General features: G+C 40.4%; 2 protein-coding genes across 9 annotated transcripts in view; one reads left to right on the plus strand and one right to left on the minus strand.

The window, feature by feature from the left end:
- Nucleotides 1-827: 827 nt before the first annotated feature.
- Nucleotides 828-19,804, plus strand: part of CCNT2 (cyclin T2) — a 26,189-nt gene continuing 7,212 nt past the window's right edge. For 2 of the 8 annotated variants that reach the window (XM_032113700.1, XM_032113699.1), the window contains exons 1-7: nucleotides 828-1,078; nucleotides 1,840-1,921; nucleotides 8,372-8,500; nucleotides 9,001-9,061; nucleotides 10,146-10,208; nucleotides 16,496-16,541; nucleotides 17,849-18,012. In XM_032113700.1, the coding sequence (XP_031969591.1) occupies nucleotides 828-1,078; nucleotides 1,840-1,921; nucleotides 8,372-8,500; nucleotides 9,001-9,061; nucleotides 10,146-10,208; nucleotides 16,496-16,541; nucleotides 17,849-18,012 (796 nt within the window). The other 6 variants (XM_032113702.1, XM_032113701.1, XM_032113705.1 and 3 more) reach the window with 5 other exon arrangements.
- Nucleotides 15,167-19,804, minus strand: part of MAP3K19 (mitogen-activated protein kinase kinase kinase 19) — a 25,773-nt gene continuing 21,135 nt past the window's right edge. Inside the window, 1 exon segment of the mRNA XM_032115385.1 lies at nucleotides 15,167-19,136. The gene's annotated coding sequence lies outside the window, so the exon portion shown is untranslated.

Below are 19,804 nucleotides of genomic sequence, written 5' to 3' on the forward strand. Positions count from 1 at the left end.
CACTTGGAGCTGTCATTTTCATCCGTGATGATCAGAACTTTACCTTTTTGCTCCCTTTGAACCCTGAATCCATAAGCTCAGGCCGCTGCTGAAAATCCATAACTGAGTTTGGTGTGCAGTGAGAACAACCTGAGCGCTGCAGGAGAATCACTCCCATGCTGGAGCTGCTCATCTGGAAGGACACAAGGTCCGTCACTTTCTTGTGCATTTCTCAAGTGTCTACATGCTGATACTGCCAGCAGACAGGAATTTTCTAAGAACTAGTTGTGAATTCTAAACCTTTCCTTCTTTTCTCCCTTTCCACATCCTCCTCCAAGTATGCTGTTCGGCAATTTGCTTACATTAAGAAAGGAATCCTTACTTCTATCATTTTTTTATCTTTTTACACTTTGTTGTTTTAAGTATAGAGGTATCCAGACTCAGATTAGATATTTTAACTATCTTATGAAATAGAAACCCAGTTAAATGGTGGTCAGGCATTGGGATAGGTCTTCCAGGGAGGTGGTGGAGTCAGCATCCCTGGAGGTGTTCAAGGGACATTTGGATCTGGCACTGGGCGATGGGGTTTAGTGGTTTCTAGCGGTTACGGTGGCGGTGCTGGGCTGACGGTCGCACTGCATGACCTCAGAGGTGCCTTGCAGCCTCCACGGCTCCATGACTCCACGGCTCCACGATTCCGCCCCTCAGGAGCCCACAGCCGCCGCCGCCATGGCCACACCCCCACCTCCCCTGGAGCCCACGTGACCCCACCCGGCGCGCGGCCGCCCCGCCGCGAGACTCTATGGCAGAGGGCGCGCGCGGGCCCGGGAGCTCTCGCGAGAGCCGCGATGGAGGCGGCGGGAGGAGGTGCCGGAGGAGGAGGAGGAGGAGGAGGTGTCATGGCGGCGGCGGGCGCGGGCTCCGCGGGGTCCGCGGCGCGGGGCGGCGGCGGCTCCTCGGCCGCGTCGCGCTGGTTCTTCAGCCGCGAGCAGCTGGAGAACACGCCCTCTCGGCGCTGCGGCGTGGAGGCCGACAAGGAGCTCTCGTACCGGCAGCAGGCGGCCAACCTCATCCAAGACATGGGCCAGCGCCTCAACGTGTATCCGAGAGGGGCCGGCGGGGCCGGGCGGGACGGGCATGAGGGCGGCGGGGGCCGCGTGTGGAGGGGCGGCGGGAGATCCTTTCCCCCGTGTGGGAACGCTCCCCGGGACCCTTCCCGCTCCTCCGCAGCCGCGGCCGGCGCTCCCGCGGGATGGAGCCGTGGCCTGGAGGCACAGAATGGGAGGAGGAGCCTGGCGAAGCCCCCGCGCCGCGCTCTTTGTCGGCGGGTGAGGGACTCGGGTTCCCACCTGCCCTTTCAGCCGCGTTTGTGTCCGTAGCTGCGGCTTGGGGCACTTCTAAAGTAAATCCCAGTTGCCCGCAGACCCGTTTTTCCCGAAACGGGCAACTCCTCTTTAGTCATTCTTTAATGTGATTTTTTTAAAGGGGAAAAAAAATTAGGTCAGAGCAAGGCCAAACCCTCAAATCCCCTACTGAAATAGTTGAATTGGAACAAAACAAAAGCACTTGAGAGAATGTTACACTGTATGTCGCCCATTGAGGAGTTTTCATTCCGTGGGTGACTGTGGGGAGCCTGGCGTAGGAATCTCCACATGGTCTGCGAAACAGATGGGAACGATACGTGTTCATATCAGTTAAGGATGTGTTAATATCAGCTAAGTTCTGAAGTGTCACGTCCCTAATCCATTTTCGGCTGAAGACGGGATGTGTAGAGCAGTGATTGATGTGGAAAGCGCATTGCTTTCAGTTCTTGTAGGCAATTTTCTTAATATGTAGTGTTTCCTTCATTTAATCTTCCAGATCTCAGCTTACGATAAATACTGCAATTGTTTACATGCACAGGTTTTATATGCATCATTCCTTCACAAAATTTAATCGAAATGTAAGTATGATTTTATGTGTGGTAATAATATGCCCATAATTTTGTCACTTCTGGCTGAGAAGTGTTACATGCAGCAATGTGAAGTGCGATTTGTTTTTAGGAATTCTAGCTTCTTATCAGTGGTTTAGAAGCTTTAATGATACTTGTTTTCAACTTTGGATTACTTTAACTAGAGGCAATTAGATTTTGTCTTCTGCCATCGAAATAAATAAATAGGCACCATGAGCAAGCACATCTCAGATGTGTGAGGAATACATTTAGATGTTTCAAATGTGGCTGGTGCTTATGTGCTGTAGTTTGAAAGGCTAATGTGTAGGAACACACATTTTTCTTGGTGAAGTCAGTGGAAGTTCTGGCATGGTGTGTCTGACAGTGATAGTGTGGTTATGTGTGTATCCATATGGATTATGTAGCTGTTCCTGAAGCAGTGTAAATTCTTTTAGCTAGTCTAGTCTTAAGTGGTGTGATAAGTCATATGAGACAAGAAAAATTTTTCCATCTGATTAGGTAAATCTTGTTTTACCTAATAACCTGATCGTGCTGACTCTGAACACGGAATGTGTTGTTAAGAACAGAAATTTTCAGTAAAAATGCTAGCTGTTATTGAGGAATATTGGAACAGGTATGGAGCTGGAGATAACAACATGGAAATGTCTGTTTGTTTTTTATGTCCACTACTGGATGCAATAGGTGGGAAAATAATAACATAATAGTCTAGGTATTCTGGGGTTTGCTTGTTTGTTTTAAGCAAGAGCAGTTAATAGTGATGGTGGTTTGTCACTAAATGTTAAGGATGAGTTTTCTTAGATCTTTTAATGACAAACAGATTGAGACTGTGACAGATGTTAAGTCTAGGCCAGAGTAGACCTTGATCTACCAAGGGGTAGAATCTTGCAAACCTTGCACTGCATTTGGGGGAGGTGTACGGTGGGGTATAGGGAGAGCCAACTCTTCTTTCCGTCACGAGTTTGTTTATTATTGTTGGCTAAGCAAATGGGCATCTTATTTGGTGCCTATTTGGCTGGAAATATGTACTTGTTTGTAGGTATATTTCAGAAGTGTATTTTATTATTTTTTGTGCAAAACCTGAGATAAACTCAAACTTCCAGCAGCTTGTTACCAAAACTGCAGTGTTCATCCATACAAGTTCCTCTTTCTCCCCTCCTGCTGCTATTCTGCCCATGTAGCAGTAATCTGTAGCTGGTGGAAGAGGAGCTGGTGAAGCATCCAAAGTGTTCTGGGACTGTGGATGGGTTGTGGGCTTGATAAACTAGAGCTGCTTGGAATGGAGAGACGGTTCAGTGTAGAGCTGCTGTATTTATATATAGACCCACATACCTGTTATATCACCTGCTGGAGTACTGCTTGTACTGTCAGCTGTAATCTAGGCTAGATTTAGGCAGCAAGAAGCTTTAGCTGCTGTGTTTGGGTTTTCACTGGATACTGGCAAATGACAGTCACTTGGAACTGGCAGCACAGTAGTGTTTGAATGTATATTGCTCTTTATATGAAAACTATGGCTTAAGTTATGAATCTTAAAATTCACAAGTTAGCTATGTAAGGGCAGAATGCCATGGACACTGCAGCTATTACAGGGGAGGGGAGTGTACTGTTTAATTAATTCTCAGGTAATAGTGTTCAAAGTTAAAGGCAAGTCCACTGCAGGTTGTACCTCAGTAATACTGATTTTTGCTGAATTCCTTAACGAGTGTAAGGCCAGAGATTGGCTTTGTGTGTGGGCTCACGGACAAGAGCATTTTCTTATTACAGTTCTGTAGAGTAAAGAGGATCTCAGTGAATGGACTTTTAAAATACTCCCAAACCATCCATTAGGTTCTCTGTAGAGAAAGCAAAAGCAGTGAACTCTAGTAAATACTTAATATCAAATCTCCAGAGTACTTGGCAAGCTAAAAAATGTAGCAGTATTCATCACTGCCAGAAGAAAGTAACCCTTAGAAATGAATAGTAAAAGCGGTCTTAAAGCTAAGACCTAGATAAGCTGTCCTACAGCATATGCTATATCTCTAATATCTCTAATATTTCTTTGTTGTGTGCACGTGGTGCTGTTTATCCATGGCAGGAAGGAATCTGAAGGCTGGGGCTAGAAAATTAGATGGCCATTAATCAGAATGCCTTACAATCTTCAGCTGAAAAAATGTGGCCTGTGTTGTCTTGTTTTATTGGTAGATTAATGTTTTTAGTGTGGTAATAAGCACTTGCACATTTATGATCATGTATAACTGCCAGGTTATACAAATATACATGTATGTCATGTATGTCACATGCACTTAATTGTTAATAAACAGGGCTTCTAGTGGAAGCTCAGTTGCTGAATAGATGTTGCCTTAATTTTTTTTTTCTTAAGTAAAAGTTGCTGCTAAACAGTTTTATAGGCTTTCAGGAGTTTGAGTTATCTGTGAGTAGGGAACAGAATTCCCAACAGTATCTTCAACCTGTAGAGCCACGGGGGTGGCATGTACCAGTTCATGTAGTCTTGGTTCGTTGGGAATGTATTACACGTACTACCCAAGTGGCCAAATACCTCTTTTTTGGTGAAGTTACTGTGAGCTAGTAAGTCACTCATGAGTTGCTCTGGATTACCTGCAGAGTACATACATTTAGGTACAAAGAAGAAAGTATTGAGGTTTTGATGTTGCAGTCAAGGCAGGTTAAGTCCTTGCAAGGTTGCAGTGCCCCAGTGAGGATGGAAACTTGCTTCACCGATTCTGGGAAGCAGAGTTGGATGCCCTGACTGCTAATTTCCCTGGCTGTGCAAATGACTGGAGCTACTGTGGATCTCCTCAGTACAAATTATTCTTTCTACGTTGCTGACCAGGGCATGGGAACTTTGGGTTGCTGAGTATAAAATTAGTCTGTGCTAATATTGGGATGGGGAGGGAGTTGCTGGCTTTTTATAGGCAGTACTAGCCTCACTATTACACTTTAAAATATCTTCCAAATTAAAATTCTTCTGCAAATACTGTTTCTATAGTACTTGGTGTGTTACATTGTTACATAGCAAATAGTTCTTTAAGGTGCTTACTCTTCAGTACACTCTGATTCAAAGAACAGAAAGGGGGAAAAATCCTTCATATGCTGGCAATGAGAGGTAAGGCATCCAAATGGTAGCTGTAGTTTTTAAATATAATCCGTAGAAACGCCATGTGGAATACCAAACAACCAGTTGAAAATAGACATGATGATATCAAGGGGTTTTTGTGACATGCAGTGGAACTTAGTGAAGAGCCTAAAGAACCTGCATGAGGAATTTTTTTCCTTCTAGTGCAAGGTAGGTGAGTTGTGTGGAGGGTATTTTGTTTTCAGTCCTTCTGCATTCCCTTCCTTATGCCTTGTCCAAATCACAGTATTAAACAGTTGACTTTGCAGTTTTGCAAAGTTCTTAAAACTTTCATAATACGCTTCAAGCTCTAGTGAGGCTGTTTTGGGTACTTCAGTTCTGGTTTTAATATTGCAATTTAACATATTTGCTGCTTTTATGCAATGTGAGCTCCTGGTTATAATAAAAAAAATTCCTCATAGCTCTTTGTGTTCAAACTTGAAAACCCTCTCATAGACTGGAAGCACTTAATGTCTTAGCCTAAACTGTATCAAATCTAAAAACATACTAATATTGGCATTAGAAGAGAGGGAGATCTCAGAAAACTACGTGCATGCTGCCTGTGTGTTCTGAGATTTTTCTGAATGCCTTTGTCTTTACACTGTCTTGCACTTTTTAAGTGAAAAAGGACTTGTACCACATTTCCCAGTGAAACTTGCTGTGTAATGCTTTTGGATTGTGTTAACAAGGCTCTTATGTTTTGGGGGGTTTTTTTGTATTTCCATAGGACTTGGTTTCTGAGCTTCTCAGCTAGTAATAAAGTGGGGTTTAATGTCATGTATCACAGGGGTTCTGAAGATTTCTCAAAGTCTTTAAGACTATTTTGGATGCATAGTATATAATTGCTCTAAATTATTTTGGTTGATACCAAATTAAGATATATATAGGAAGCTTATTGCTTTGTCACGTATGTTTCTTTAATTTTGCTTTTTTGTTCTACTTTGCTTGGGTTTTTTGCCATTTTTGGTAATTGGAAATGAATGAAAGCATTTGAGTAACTTTGCCAGTTATACACTTAGCAGGGTATGTTCACTGAAGACTACATGTGTGCCAAGTCTGGAATTTTACTAGGATGTCTATTTTTCTGAATCAATACCAAGGGAGCTAAAAATACTGGCCTACTCTAAACTGGGAGGGAGAACCCTTGTCCTAGATGGAAAGACCTGAAGTTCTTTGGCCAGAAGCCAGCACTTCTTTTTGAAGGAAATAGTTAATTGGGCTGTACATAGATTTCTGATGAACCAGAGTTAAATGACAGTTAATCAGCTTGACTTAATCAGCTTCCAGAACTGTGTTTCGTGTAAGGTGTTGGAGATCAGGAGTTGTGTGGAGACTTCTTGACCAGGTCTGATCTGTTTCAGTAAATGAGAAGATATCCTGAAGTCAGCCTGATGGTGCTTTTTTGGAAAGAAGTAGAACTTTGGTGCAGTCAGACAGAGAGTAACAGTGAGTGAGAATTTGCTGATGATTTAATTGTGTGGTCATTGGTGACTTGGTTCAAAGAAAGCCTCTGTGGAATGGAAATGTTTTCAGCCATAGCAGTTGTTGGAAATTGAGTTCTGTAAAATACCTTTATATGATGTGTGTGTTGGGTTATACATGTGTGTGCTGCCTGACATCTTCGGCATTTTCTGCCACTTCAGAGCTGTTGATACTCTCACTTTCTGAACTCCAGGAAGTCTTTCCATTACATTTACTGTTTAAAAGTTTTATCTCCCAGTATGAGACATTTCAAGTCGTATGTCCCTGGCAAAGGAAATTCCTTCCAGAATTTCCAGTTGTTACATCAAGCTGTGGGTATAGGAACTTCTACAGAATCATCAGAAGTATTAAATGACGTGCTAATATGGCCTTGTTCAGCAACACTTCACTTTGGGTTTTTATTTCATTTGTTCATCAGGCTTAGGTTACAAGATTCTTAAAAAGAAAATGGGATTTTGTCTCCCTTGTAAAAGAATTTGCTCCCTGTGACTTGTTTTGAGTAGTTGGTTTTTTAGATTGAGGTTTTTGCTAGATTTCTCATGGCACACTTCTACTCATCAAAGGGTATTGCCTTCCCAGGGTGTCAGTTTTCAAGTCTGCCAACTTTAAAGTTTTACTTAAGATCCAAGTAGACATTTTGAAGTGATTTAAGGATGCAAAAAGTACTCCTTCAGTACATTTGAAATTTAATCCCTTAAATGTTTAATTCTTATTAGTTTGTTGCAGTTTTGCATATATTGCAAATTTTTATACCAAGTGTTTTATTTTTGCCTAAGAAAGGGCTGCTAACTGACAAAAAAAAAGCAAACCTGACTTTAGGGGGCTATGCCTCCTGTTTAGTCTAGTTCTGTTTGGGCATTGAAAGGGAAATCTAATACTTGCACTATTTGCACCATGCATTAATTAAGTACTCAGCAAGCAGCTATTTCAGTCTCTGAGTAAATACTTTATGCTGGCTTAATTTTAACCATTTTAATCAGATTATGTCTAGATGATTTCTAGTGCCATTTTAATTCCTGGTTAACATGGGCAGCTTTTGCATGCAAAGAGGACCTAATTCATCAGTGATTTGTTGTTTGCTGTGTTCTGTCTGCACACATCAGTCATTCTAGCTGACAAAAGGCAACAAAATTCTAATTCACAGCTAACTCTTAGGTGATACCGAACTGCCACCTTATGACACATAGAGCTTTATATAAATTTTCATCTTTAAATGTAATATGTAGTCTTTACTAACATTTGGTATAAATGGTGTTTTACAAATCCTTATGCTTTGTTCTCCAGATACTGCTGGGCTTATAGTAAAGTTTCAAAGAATATATATGTATATATAAAGTTTCTTTTACTTATAGAGCCTATGTTTATATAAGAAGCTGTTTTTATTAAAGTTCTCTGCGAAGTTTCTCACTCTTTGGGAGAATCAAATGCTAGCAGAACTTGTGATCAGCTGTTTTACTGAAAAGATGGTGTAGTGACTCGCTCTGTGCAAGAAATTGGATGAACCTTCTCACAAAGTATATTTAACTTGAAACAGCCTGTTCTACTGTGACTAAGTCTTCTGGGCCAAAATATTTTTTTTTATGTTGAACTAGAGTTAGTTTGACCTCAGACATTTTACTCACAAATGTAATTTAACATTATGCTGCTCTTTCCCTGTGCTGCTGAGAGGATTGCATCAGTTAGAAAATAAAACATGACTAGTTACATTTTTGTTGCTTCGCATGACTTCAAAACTGAAAAAAAAGCCACAAATCCAACTTTTTAAACCTTTGCTGTGCTAGTTTAGACTCCATAAAAATTTGAGTCCTGCTTGTAAAAAGTTTAAAAGTACACATGTTTTTCTTCTTCAGATAATGTCTCCCACGGCATTGTTTTTGGCTGCAAAAGTGGAAGAACAGCCACGGAAACTTGAACATGTTATTAAAGTAGCAAATGCCTGTCTTCATCCTCAAGAGCCACAACTGGATACAAAGAGTGATGTAGGTGGAAGTTATGGTTTCAAAGATATATGGCTTGAAAGATGACATTTCATCTAATGATTTGTTACATTGTCTTACTGGGTTATTGCTGTCTGCAGCCTAGAAAAAAGCCTTTGTTTTTACACCATTTAAATCTTTCTGTTACTTAATGTAATTTCTTAGACTCACTTATTTGTTATGAAACTTGAAGAGATTGCTCCATCTTGAAATTCTTATAGCACCCACCTGACTTCCCAAAAATGCTTTGCTGCAATAGATTGTGTGAGATCCAGACTAAGTTAATCTTCCTGTGAATGACAGGCAGGTGTAACAGAATTTTGTAGCAATGCTTGTATTGGAGGAAGATAGTAACCCCACTGTGAAGTGTTAAGAATTGTCAGTGCTCACTGGCTTGGGTACTGGTCTTGTGTTGCCAGTGCTGGTATCAAAGAGGCAGTGTGTGAATAAAGTTCTGAGGCAATTGATTGCTGTGTCTTCACCTGTCTGCTTGTTTGTTTCAGGCATACCTTCAACAAGCCCAAGAGCTGGTTATACTTGAAACAATAATGCTTCAGACTTTAGGTATGTATTTCTAAATACCTCCTGTGCAGCCAACTTGACATGAAGAGGTAGTGGGACCCAAGTAACTGGATTTTTGATGTGCTATTGGTACACTAGAATTTAACTGTTTCCATGTATAACTTCCGACCTGTGAACTTAGTTTCGTGTTAGCAGTTCTGCTGTGTTCACTGTGGAGAAAAAAGGTGTGTCTGTACTTGTGACAGAGATGTTTCTGACAGTTTGAGTTCGAAATGTGTAGGCTTCCAAATTGATTTTGCTCTGAGTAGTAATTACATTGACATTTCTTCCATAAGGTAACATGGTGTAGTAGGCTGGCTCTGTGTGTCGTGAAGCAGTTGGAAAGAGCTTTGTACCAAATGCCTTTCTGTAGAAAAGCATTACATAATTGAGCAGGTGTGAGTCTGAACAACACAAGTTGTATGTAACCATTTAATGGATTCAGATGATTCCAAAATTTGAAGTGGAATGTTCTGTCAAGAAACTCTTCTGGCTTTAAAATACTGTGGAGACAATTACAGCCAGCAGGCCTGAGAACAGTGACTTGCTCAGATATTCTTAAATACCACTTGGGGTATATTGTTAAAAAAAATAGCTCACAGTAGTGACCTAATTCTTAAAACAATGTCATAAGCCAAGAAAGGTTTCTTAAGTCACTGATCTACAAATTGACTTAATTTGTATTTTCATACATGCAGCATGTTTAAGTGCTAGAAATCAATTAGTAGAAGTACACATGCACACACACATTTCAGTGTGTTTGCAGAACAGTTTTTACTGACTTATTAACTCGCTAGAAATTGTTCAGATATATTCAGCTTTTAAAAATAAGTAATTTCCCAGGTTATGTGTGTACAGGATTTGAGATTACTGGAGGAATATTTTAATAATGGATCACAGAGTGGGTTTACCATCTGCCATTCAGAAGTATGGAAAGGTAAAGAACAAAAGGCAGTTAAATAGTGTTACTTATTCTGTGGTGCAAAGGTTTAGCAAGTATTTTAGGTCTGTGGGGAAACATAAGGGGTTTGCTTTTTATTTTACAGATGCAAATGTGTAATTCTGAAATGTATTTGTAACTCTTCAGGTTTTGAGATTACCATTGAACATCCACACACAGATGTTGTGAAATGTACACAATTAGTGAGAGGTCAGTGACTTTTAACCACTTCTGTAAGTCCTTTTTTACCTTTCTAGTAAAATTTTAAAGTAATGTTCTTTGTCTAATATGATCTTTACCAACGATGTTATCTAAGGAGTGTGTTTAAAATTAATTATTAAAACCTTGATCTTAACCTTTAGAGATTCATAAAGAGTCCAGTCCTCTGTCCTTCATAATTTTTTTGTTTTCTTGTTAGCTTTAATTTAATAATACCTGTTCCATGTGTTCTGGAATGGCAGAAGCAGTCAGCAGCTGCAAACTGATTGGCCAGATACACAGTATCATTCTGAATTGCTGATTTTCACTCCGAAGTAGTTTTGCCGATTTATGGCTAATGCCAGCTTTTTGTCTTAGCCAATCTTTTCAGGTAATGGACTGAGGGATAAAGAGAGTGCATAGCAAGTCTGCTGTCACATGCAAATAGGTGTGACTAATTGTTTTTCTGGAGCAGTGTGTGCTTACTTGTTTTGGATGGTAGTACAAAAGCCCAAACCTTTAGTTAAATATACCCTGTAACTTGTATGCAGCTCATTAATGTGACTGGCTAGAAACCTGATTTGTTCTTTATATTTTTGTGGCATTTTGGCATGTCTTTAATTCTTAAACTGGTTTCTTTTGGAGCTTTAAAAAGAGATTAAAACACCCTCTTATAAGATGTAGGATGAAAAACATTAGGAATCAGTTGTAAAAGCATCTAAAATAAGCTTTTCACTTTGTGTTTCTTAAGCAAAAATTGTTTTGAAATTATTAGACCATGGTTGTTAGTCTTTAGTCATTAGCTGGTTTTGCAGTGAAAAATGCAAAGTTAAGTGCTTCAAAGTTTTTGGTGGTTTTTCTTTTCTCTCTATAAAATATATGAAAGTTAGGTACAGCCTAATCCTGTTAACTAGATTTGTTTTGTAGTAATGCTGGAATTAATGGTGTTCTTTCAAGGAAGAGTGTCTCTTATTTGCTGTAGCTTACTGGTGTAGTGTCTTCAGACACTGAGTGGGACTGGTGCAGTAAATTATTTGCATATAAAGTAGTTTTATTGCTATTCTTGCTGTAAGGTAATGATTCTCTGCTTTCTGCCCAGATTTGGTTGTGACTTGGTGCATGAGTCCAGTTGCACCTGAAGTCTCAGGAGTCTGCACCAGCAGCTCTGTAGGGCTTTGCTCTGGGTTTTCTTAGCTGTTGCTCACTGTGAATGTGAGCACGTTTTACTATCTTGGGGAGCCCCTGTACTTCTGCTTGGTGTTTGGGGCTGTGGGGAGAGGTGGGGGCAATGTTGTATTGCCTCAGGATTTCCACATCAATGTGTTTCACTCAAGCCTATAGGCACACTGCTACACAAACTGGATTTCCTTTAGTCAAGGGTAGATACCAGTCTAAGGCAGTTAAGCTTTTCCCTTTGTGTTTTGTGTGCTAATTTTTTGTACTGACAAAATTCATACTTTGAAGATACTGTGAATTTTTAAATTTGACATTTTAAAACTAGTATTTAATGTCATCAGACTTGAAAAAATACTTAGAAGTCTAAAGTGATATCAAGTCTTGAAATCTGAAGACTTCAGTGAGGGCTGAAAATCCATGTAGCTCAAGGACTGGTGCAAAGTGCATATAATGTCTCTGATGTTTGAAAACCTGCTCACTCAAGGAGGTGTGCTCCTTAGTGTGTGTGCATGCAAGTGGAATCCTTGGGAGACGTGTCCCTAGGAATGGTGTAGACTGTGAACACATGATTTGAGTATCTTATATTAAAATAAGAAAAAGGAAACTAATTAACTAATTCATTTAAAACATCAGGCATGACACCTGAAGTCATGCATGCAAGTCAAGCAAGGACAGAATAATTGCCATGGAACATTGGTTTTATGTATTGAGAGGACAAAGATACGGGCCTGTGGGCACAGTGATGATCTTCAAAGACACAGTGGTGGGAGTTTAGTTCTCTATCCCTGAACATTTATTTATTTATTGGACAGTGTGGGTTTTCAGTGTCAGTAGATGCAACACTCAGATACCTGAGTCCTGAAGCTTTCAAAATACACCTAAGATTTCTCAGTGTTAAACCTTTAGTGCTAAAGGAATTGACTGAGAAGTTAAAGAAATCCAAGGTTACTTCATCCAGTTCTTGTAACGTCGTCTTGGACAAAAAGCACCATTTCAGAAGGCAGAGATACCTTTCTTGATTAGGATGATTAACTTAACCAAGACTGGTAGGATTAAAACCTCCAGCAGTGTGTTTGGGGAGAAGGGGAAGGCAGGAATGTAATGTCTGACTGTATCAAAAAAGAGGCAGCAAAGTTAGCTGAGGTCTGTGAGTGTACTTCAGAATTTAGCTTAGGGTTTGTGCACTGCATTGTCATATGGTGAGAAAGGGCCCTTTTGCTGGCTAAACTGCAGTGCCTCAGAGGATGGCTGATTTTCTCCATCACTTTGCTGTCCTGCATCCAGGGTAATGTGTTTTATGCAGTCACTGTTACCTGTTAATAAGCTGTAAGCTATCTGCTTTAAAAACAAAATGAAAAAAATAAAACCCAGGTTGTGTTGATGATGCTCAAAAAATTCAGCCAAGTCATTTGTCAGAAGACTGTCTAGTCTGGCAGTGGCACAGCAGAATCAATTGCTGGAAGCTGAAGATGAACTAGTAAGTGGGAATTGGTGCAAATAAATATAATTGCTTCAACATACAACTAAAGAAAAAATGAATTCGTCTCTAAGATTGAAAGCCTTTTTGAAGGTATTATTAGACAACACAGATCCTTGCAGAGAAGGGGTGACTGGATGGATACATAATGACTCATGATGTTCAGGCATACAATATCTAGTTATTCCTTCTGGTGTTCAGAGGCTTATGGGTTAATGAAATTGTTCCATCTTTGCAGTTTGGTCAGTATAGCAGACAAGGAAAATGGTGTGGGCTTAGTATTTTTTCTGCACCATTCTTCCTCAGTGTCAAGAGACTGAGAAGAGGAGACAGGACCATCATTCCTTAGGATCCCACAGGTCCAAGGAATCTGAAGGCAGTGGATATGTGAGGGCCTGTCAGCAAGCTTCAGTGCCCATTCCAAGAATGCTCCAGGAGTGAAGAGAAGAAAGGAAAAAAAGAAAAGGGGGGGAAAAAACCCCACCAAAATACCAAAAACTGTTCTGATGTCACACTACCTTGCTGCCCTCAACACTATTTGAATGATCAGCAGTGAAACTGCCCTGGTGCCAAGACCATGGCATGATCCTCTTACGCTCTGGTGCAAAATTGGTCTGTTCTCAGCCTGCTTCTGGTGAAACTTGGAATCTGTATCCTCATCTCCATCTTGGGAAGGCTTCAACCACTCCTTTCTCTGTACTGGAACACAACCTTTTGGAACGGGAGATGGGATCTCAAGGATTTCTAGGATTGTTCTCGCTACTCTGCAGGTTATCAGGTATCTCGAACACCCATGATCCTTACTAATCTTTTGTGGAAATTGCACTGTCAAATCCTTCAAATATCCCATAGTATCTGTGTGCACAGGTGCCATTGCTTAAATCAGGCTGAGAAAGACAAAGTCAGCAGAAGAGGAGGTGAAAATGCATCAGCTTTTTCAGAGGGTGTTCTCATGAGGAAAATTTAAATCTTAGTGGTGTGGAAAGATGTGAAACGCCAGCTGCACTCCAGCACTGCTACAGGTGGCCTTCCCATTCTGAACTTTGACCTCAGGCTTTTCTGGGCCTGTTCCCAAGCTTTAAACACTTTCAAGAAAGTAAAGCCACCAGGACTGCTCAGACCTGAATGCCTACACCATGGCCTCCTCCAGCCCTTTCCAGATACAACAGGCACCCACCAGCATCCCTCTGTTCAGAGCCTGGGGCTTTTTGCTTTTGCCGGAAGGACTTCAGCAAGCTTCTCTCTTCTGATGCTGACTGGCTTATCTGCAGTCTCCTCTTTCTGGGGAATGCTCACACGTTGTCAGGGTCCAGGCATAGCCAGTACCAGCTCCTAATGGGACTTGGCAGTCACGTTTTCATGAGCATCCCAAGATCCAAGATAAGCTGTGTTGAAGAAAAGACTCAGGTATCTTGGAATTGCAAGTGGTTGAATTGTGTGGCTATGCCCAATAAAAAGCATTTTGGCTTCCAGCTGGCACTTTCTTGCAGACAGCCTTTTGGAAGGTGTGTCAGACAGCAAGTCCTGTTTCAAAATATTGATTGCTATTTCACTAATCCCTGTCTTATGGCTGCTTCTGCAGCACTGAGACAGGATGGATGTTTTAAATCTCTCCTGAATGCTAAAATCTTTAACTGGTCATTCATGGCTGGTGTCGTAGCCATTGGTCCTGCAGCTTGTGAGTTATAAGAGCAGCTCTGCTGGCTTGTTTTAGTCTCTGCTTCAAGATGATTTATATTTGGAGATGCACTTTCCACTACTATAATGGAAATAAAGCACCAAAATACAGGAACCAAAATTCATTAGATTTGATTTCACTGATGGATTCTGCTAAACCAAAGCTGCCCTACATAGAAGAGTTTGGGACGGATATTTTCAGTTGTGCCTTGTGTTATCAAAGGCTTTAGTTGTGAGCTGACATTTCTTGCTGGTTTTGGCAATGATTATTATTTAGCTGTAAATAAGTTGAAACAGAATCATACTACTTGTAGTATAGGTAAGGTATTTAACACAGTAATTTTTGGTTGAGGCTAAAGTGTGTGTTTCAAGATGTGATTCTTTTCTTCCAGGTATGTGTTTTGATTTACTCAACTTTCAAGCTGATGTTAAATAGAAGTTTTCTGGCATCTGCTTTTCTTCCTTGTTCAAAAGGGACATTTCAGTGAGAGTAGAGATGCTTCTTGGTCTCGCTCCCTTAATTCAAACATGTAACTTTACAGAGTATATAAATCATTGAAGATCCTTTAGGCATTGCTTTGATGAAAAATGAAGAGCAAGACATCAATTTCAGTCTTACTCAACCATTGTGTGTTATTTGTTATGACAGTCTCATTTCACTTTTTTTTTTTTTTTTAATTCCACCTTACATTTTTTTTAGATGGGAGGGAGAGGTTGAACTACATGGTTTTTTGGCATGCAATTACTATTACAGTGTGCAAACTAAATATTATAGTTTAATACATTGTCAGTTCACCTTCTGATTATTATGGATTAGTAGAATTCGTATTTAGGAACAGATCCTGGTACTTTGCTACTTCCACATTCTTCTCAGATTATGGCACTGCCTGGCTGTGTAGCAGAAAGATAAATCTGAATTTTATTCCTTGGCAATCATTAGAAGTTGAATTAAATCACATTTTAATATGCTTTTTAAAAATTAAATTTTAAAAGCCACTGTAGTATTTCTCAAACTTTATAGAAATAGTATTATTAAAATAAAAGTTTAACAAGTATTCCCTTTGACGTAAAATTCAACACTACGCTTTCTGCAGGTAGCACTGATTTCAAGTGATAGTGTCAAAGTAAGAATTCAATGAAGGCTGCATTCAATCTGCGGTTAAACCCCTTGTGCCCAGCTATTCCATTAAATGCATGTTACAGTAAGTTCTCTTACCTGAGTGAGGAGAATTGGGGTGTCACTCCAGGGGGTCAGCATTCTGTGCCTGTAACAGCCTAAATCAGTTTTTCATTTCTGGCATGTTGCAGTCCTGTGGTTTGTTTTGGTATTTTTTTTCTGACTAACTCAAATGAATTTGTCTGTTTCCTGTCGAAGCTTTGCCATAGGTTTAACAAATGTGGAACAAAATGTTATGACTACAGTGCTCTTAATTAGAAGGAGCAGAAAACTCTGAATTTTTTTCCCATGTAGCATGGGGGCTTGCTGTGTTACAGGGCTTTGGGAAAGAGATGTGGCTGTTTGCGGGGAGGTGGGAGGGTGTCCTGCCATGCTCCTCACCAAGAGCAGGACGAGCGCTGTGCTGTGAATTGGCTGGGACTGACTGCCTGCTGCTCTCCCAGGTTAAGGCAGGGATCCCCTGCAGGTGAGGGTGGGGAAGCAGCGCTTCCCAGAGGAGAGTGCTCACCTGTGAGGTGTTGGAGGGGTACATCAGCAGAGGGGAACTGTCCTGTGGGCTGTACAGGGGGAGGGAGGGGCACTGATGGGAGTGACAGGTCCAGCTCCAGTGCTGAGTGTAACAGCCTCTTCTGTGTCTCAGAAAAGATTATTTTTAAGGCTAGTTAGCTAAAGTCAGACCATTTCTTTAGAAATACCCAGAAGTGATTTTGGAAGGTAAAACTGCTTGAATTCTGGAATGAACCTGACAAGTTAGTGCAGCTCTTTAATCTCTCTGTTTTTCTTTTCTTACAGCAAGCAAGGATTTGGCACAGACATCCTATTTCATGGCTACCAACAGGTTGTTATCCTGAACCTCTTTGTTGCACTGTTGTAGCACACTATAGCTTCCTTTACTGCAGGGCCCCCTGATGTGTCTTACCCTTGTTGCAGCGGGGGACTGGGCCACCTCCAGTGGTGGTACCTCCCCGCCTGCAGTGCGGTGTATTGGACAAGGGCCTGACGGCACAAAGGGCTTAAATGCACAATGAGAAGTGTAGTGGTGCTTTCTGATGACTTTTTCTCGATTGTGAGTGCATAAGTCTAAAACTGGTAGCCTGAATAGCAGCTAAAGATTACAAAGAGATAAACTTAACCTAGAAATCCGAGCATCTTGGTAAGTACAAAACTATTTTTAGTTTACACTTGTAGTTAATGGCAGTTTTCTCTTAACTTTAAGTATATTGATCCAGTCTTAACTTATAAAATTCTAGTGGGCCTAAGATATTTTCAAATAGCTGATTTTTCTTTGTAGATAGACTAGTACTCACACAATGTTATTTCTTTTAGAGACAGCTCTTTAATCTTAATATATAGTTTTAAAACTTAAGTACTTAGATAAATTTATAGTTCTGGGATTTCAGATGGGTGTTTTATAGACACAGCCTGTAATAGAAAGAATTAAAGAGCAGACTTCAGTCTGGATTTTTTTATTACTTCAATTTGCCTCTTGCAAAACTACTTCACCTTTATTTAAGAGGATTACATTTTGTGTAGATACTGTTTTTAAACAGTATCTTCTGGTTATTAGAACTGTTCAAAATAAATAAATAAATCCTGGTGGTTCCTTGATGGGAAAGATTCTGTACTTAAACAGCTGTTAAGAGAAGTTATGCTAGAGCAGTGAAAGTGAACCAATGTGTTTGTGGTGCTGGAAGCTGAAGACAAGGTCACAAATGTCACAAATCCGGGCCTGGTGAAAGCAAAGCCCACAAGTAACTCACCTGGCTTCTGTGGAACTGCTGGGGATCTTGATTGTCTCATTCAGAGACTGCACAATCAGCTCTGTGCATTTTACTGCAGAATTTTAATTGACCATATTATACTGCCCTTTTTAGTACTTAAGTATAGTAGAAAAACCGCTACATTTATTTACTGTTAATCAGGCTTTTGATAGCAAAACCAAATTAAACTTTTCTACCAGATAAATGCCCTACCCATTGTTTTCTTAGGGCAGTTAAGATATCTTATGAATTTATTCAACAAAATGTTTAACTGCTGTTGATTGAGAAGCTGTCTCATTCTGTATGTTAATGGTTGATTTGTTTGGGTTTTCTGTTTTACATGTTTGATTTCCTTTGGTTCCTCATTACGAAATTTGTGCAACAGCCTTCACCTTACCACATTCTGTCTTCAGTACAAGCCTACAGTGATAGCATGTGTGTGCATTCACTTGGCCTGCAAGTGGTCCAACTGGGAGATTCCAGTATCCACTGATGGAAAACACTGGTGGGAATATGTAGATCCCTCAGTTACTCTAGAACTACTAGATGGTAAGTCATATTCCTTTCTCATTTTGAAATTCAAGAGTTTATTCATGTAAGGATGGGAACATAGTATGTAGTGAGAGCTTTCAGCTGAAATTAAGTCTCACTGACTTCGTGTACTGTATCTTCAGTGAAAGAGAGGGATAGGAGTGGGGAGAACTTCAGAAGACAAACTTGGTTTTGAGACTTTAGTTTCATCCTCTTGGCTGGGGTGTCCACGTACCTTTTGGAGGTGCAGGATAGAATCCTTCTTTTAAATGCTTTTCAGAACCGAGAGAGAGATGGAAATCTGTCAGTGCAATTTCATGCAGCCTGATTGGTTCAGGTACCTCAGTGTTGTTTCAGTGACAGTGTTCATAAGGCTGTACATAAAATTGCTGTGTTTATGAAGGCAGTTCTATGTTAACAGTTTGGTACAGCTTGTGGGATCTCAGACTGTGGTAAAATATTTTTTCTTGTCAAATGGCTTCTTTCCTGAAGAAAGCATACACCTAGAACACCAAATACCTAGAAGTTTACTGTCTTCTAAGATAGTACTTACTACAATGAAGTCTGAATTTAGGGCCCAGATGTGCTGCTGTAGTGGAGTTGGGAGCTCCTGTGGCTTTCAGATCTATGCGTTGGGCTTTGTTGGTCCTGGAGTGAAACATTTGTTTCAGATTAGTGGTGGTGATCTCCAGGCTTCAGATGGCCCAGCACTGACTCCCTGTACCTGCTGCTTTCCTCTGCTGAGCTGTTCTTAATGGCAATTTGGGGGTGTTTTTTGAAGTGAGAAATTTAGTAGATGTCATGGGAAGCACAGAACTAGTGTGAGCTTCAAAGTGCAGGCTCAAACGTCTCTGTCTTACTGGGCTTCTTTAAGCTGTAGCTGCAGTTCCAAACACCAGACTGCTTCCTTCCCCCCTGGCTGTGGGTTTGTGGCTTTGGTAAGCATGCATTGTTTGCATTTGTAGAATCCACGAGGGAATGCTGTGAGCTTCTTGTGAGCATCAGTTAATTGTTCAAGCATTTATGGAGCTGGCGTGTTTAAGAGACTCGGGTAGACCAAAGGGCTGAGGTAGTTTTGCACTTGGGAGCAGCTGAGGTTATGACTTGCTTGTGGAGTTCTGTAGAAGCCAGTTCTTCCACACCTGTAAAATGTGTACATTTGCATTCAAATTCTGACTGTACCCAGTTATTTTTAGCTTATGACTAGAATTGAGTCTCAGTGGAAAGTATTTTTATTTGCAGCTGATAAGCATGGGGACCTGCATTTTCCTGTGGGCATACTAATTGCAAGGATCTGTGTTTTATTAACACAGCCAGCTACTCTGTCTGGAACACAAATTATTTAAAAGCTGCTGTTTGAAACAGAGTCCTTCCAAAGGTCTGATGCCTGTGGTTTGTACAGAGCTTGTACTTAGTTGTTCCTGAAGTTTGATGGAATGACAGACTTAGTGACTTAGAAATTTATACTTTCAAGGAAGCTTAACTCCATACAGAAAATGTCCAGGCTGAATGGCAAGTATGTTATTTTAGGAACTGTTGTTTCTATAGTTTTTGGTCTAACAAATCAAGGTTATGCACGAGTAAAAACAAAATATTATAGTTAAACCTGTTTTTCAGAATGTGTGTAGTGGTCAGAAGTCTGTCCCAGTGAAACACTGTAGACTTTTTTGTTCAACACTTGCCTAACAATTTTTTTATTAAAATATTAAATCAGCTCATGCACAGACTGTAGTAACTACTGCAAAAGCTGTATGACCTTAGACTAAGTTTTATCTGTTTTTAACAGAATCAGATGTAAAAATGGCTTGTC

The sequence above is a fragment of the Corvus moneduloides genome, chromosome 7 (genome assembly GCF_009650955.1).
Source record: "Corvus moneduloides isolate bCorMon1 chromosome 7, bCorMon1.pri, whole genome shotgun sequence".
Lineage (NCBI taxonomy): Eukaryota > Metazoa > Chordata > Aves > Passeriformes > Corvidae > Corvus > Corvus moneduloides.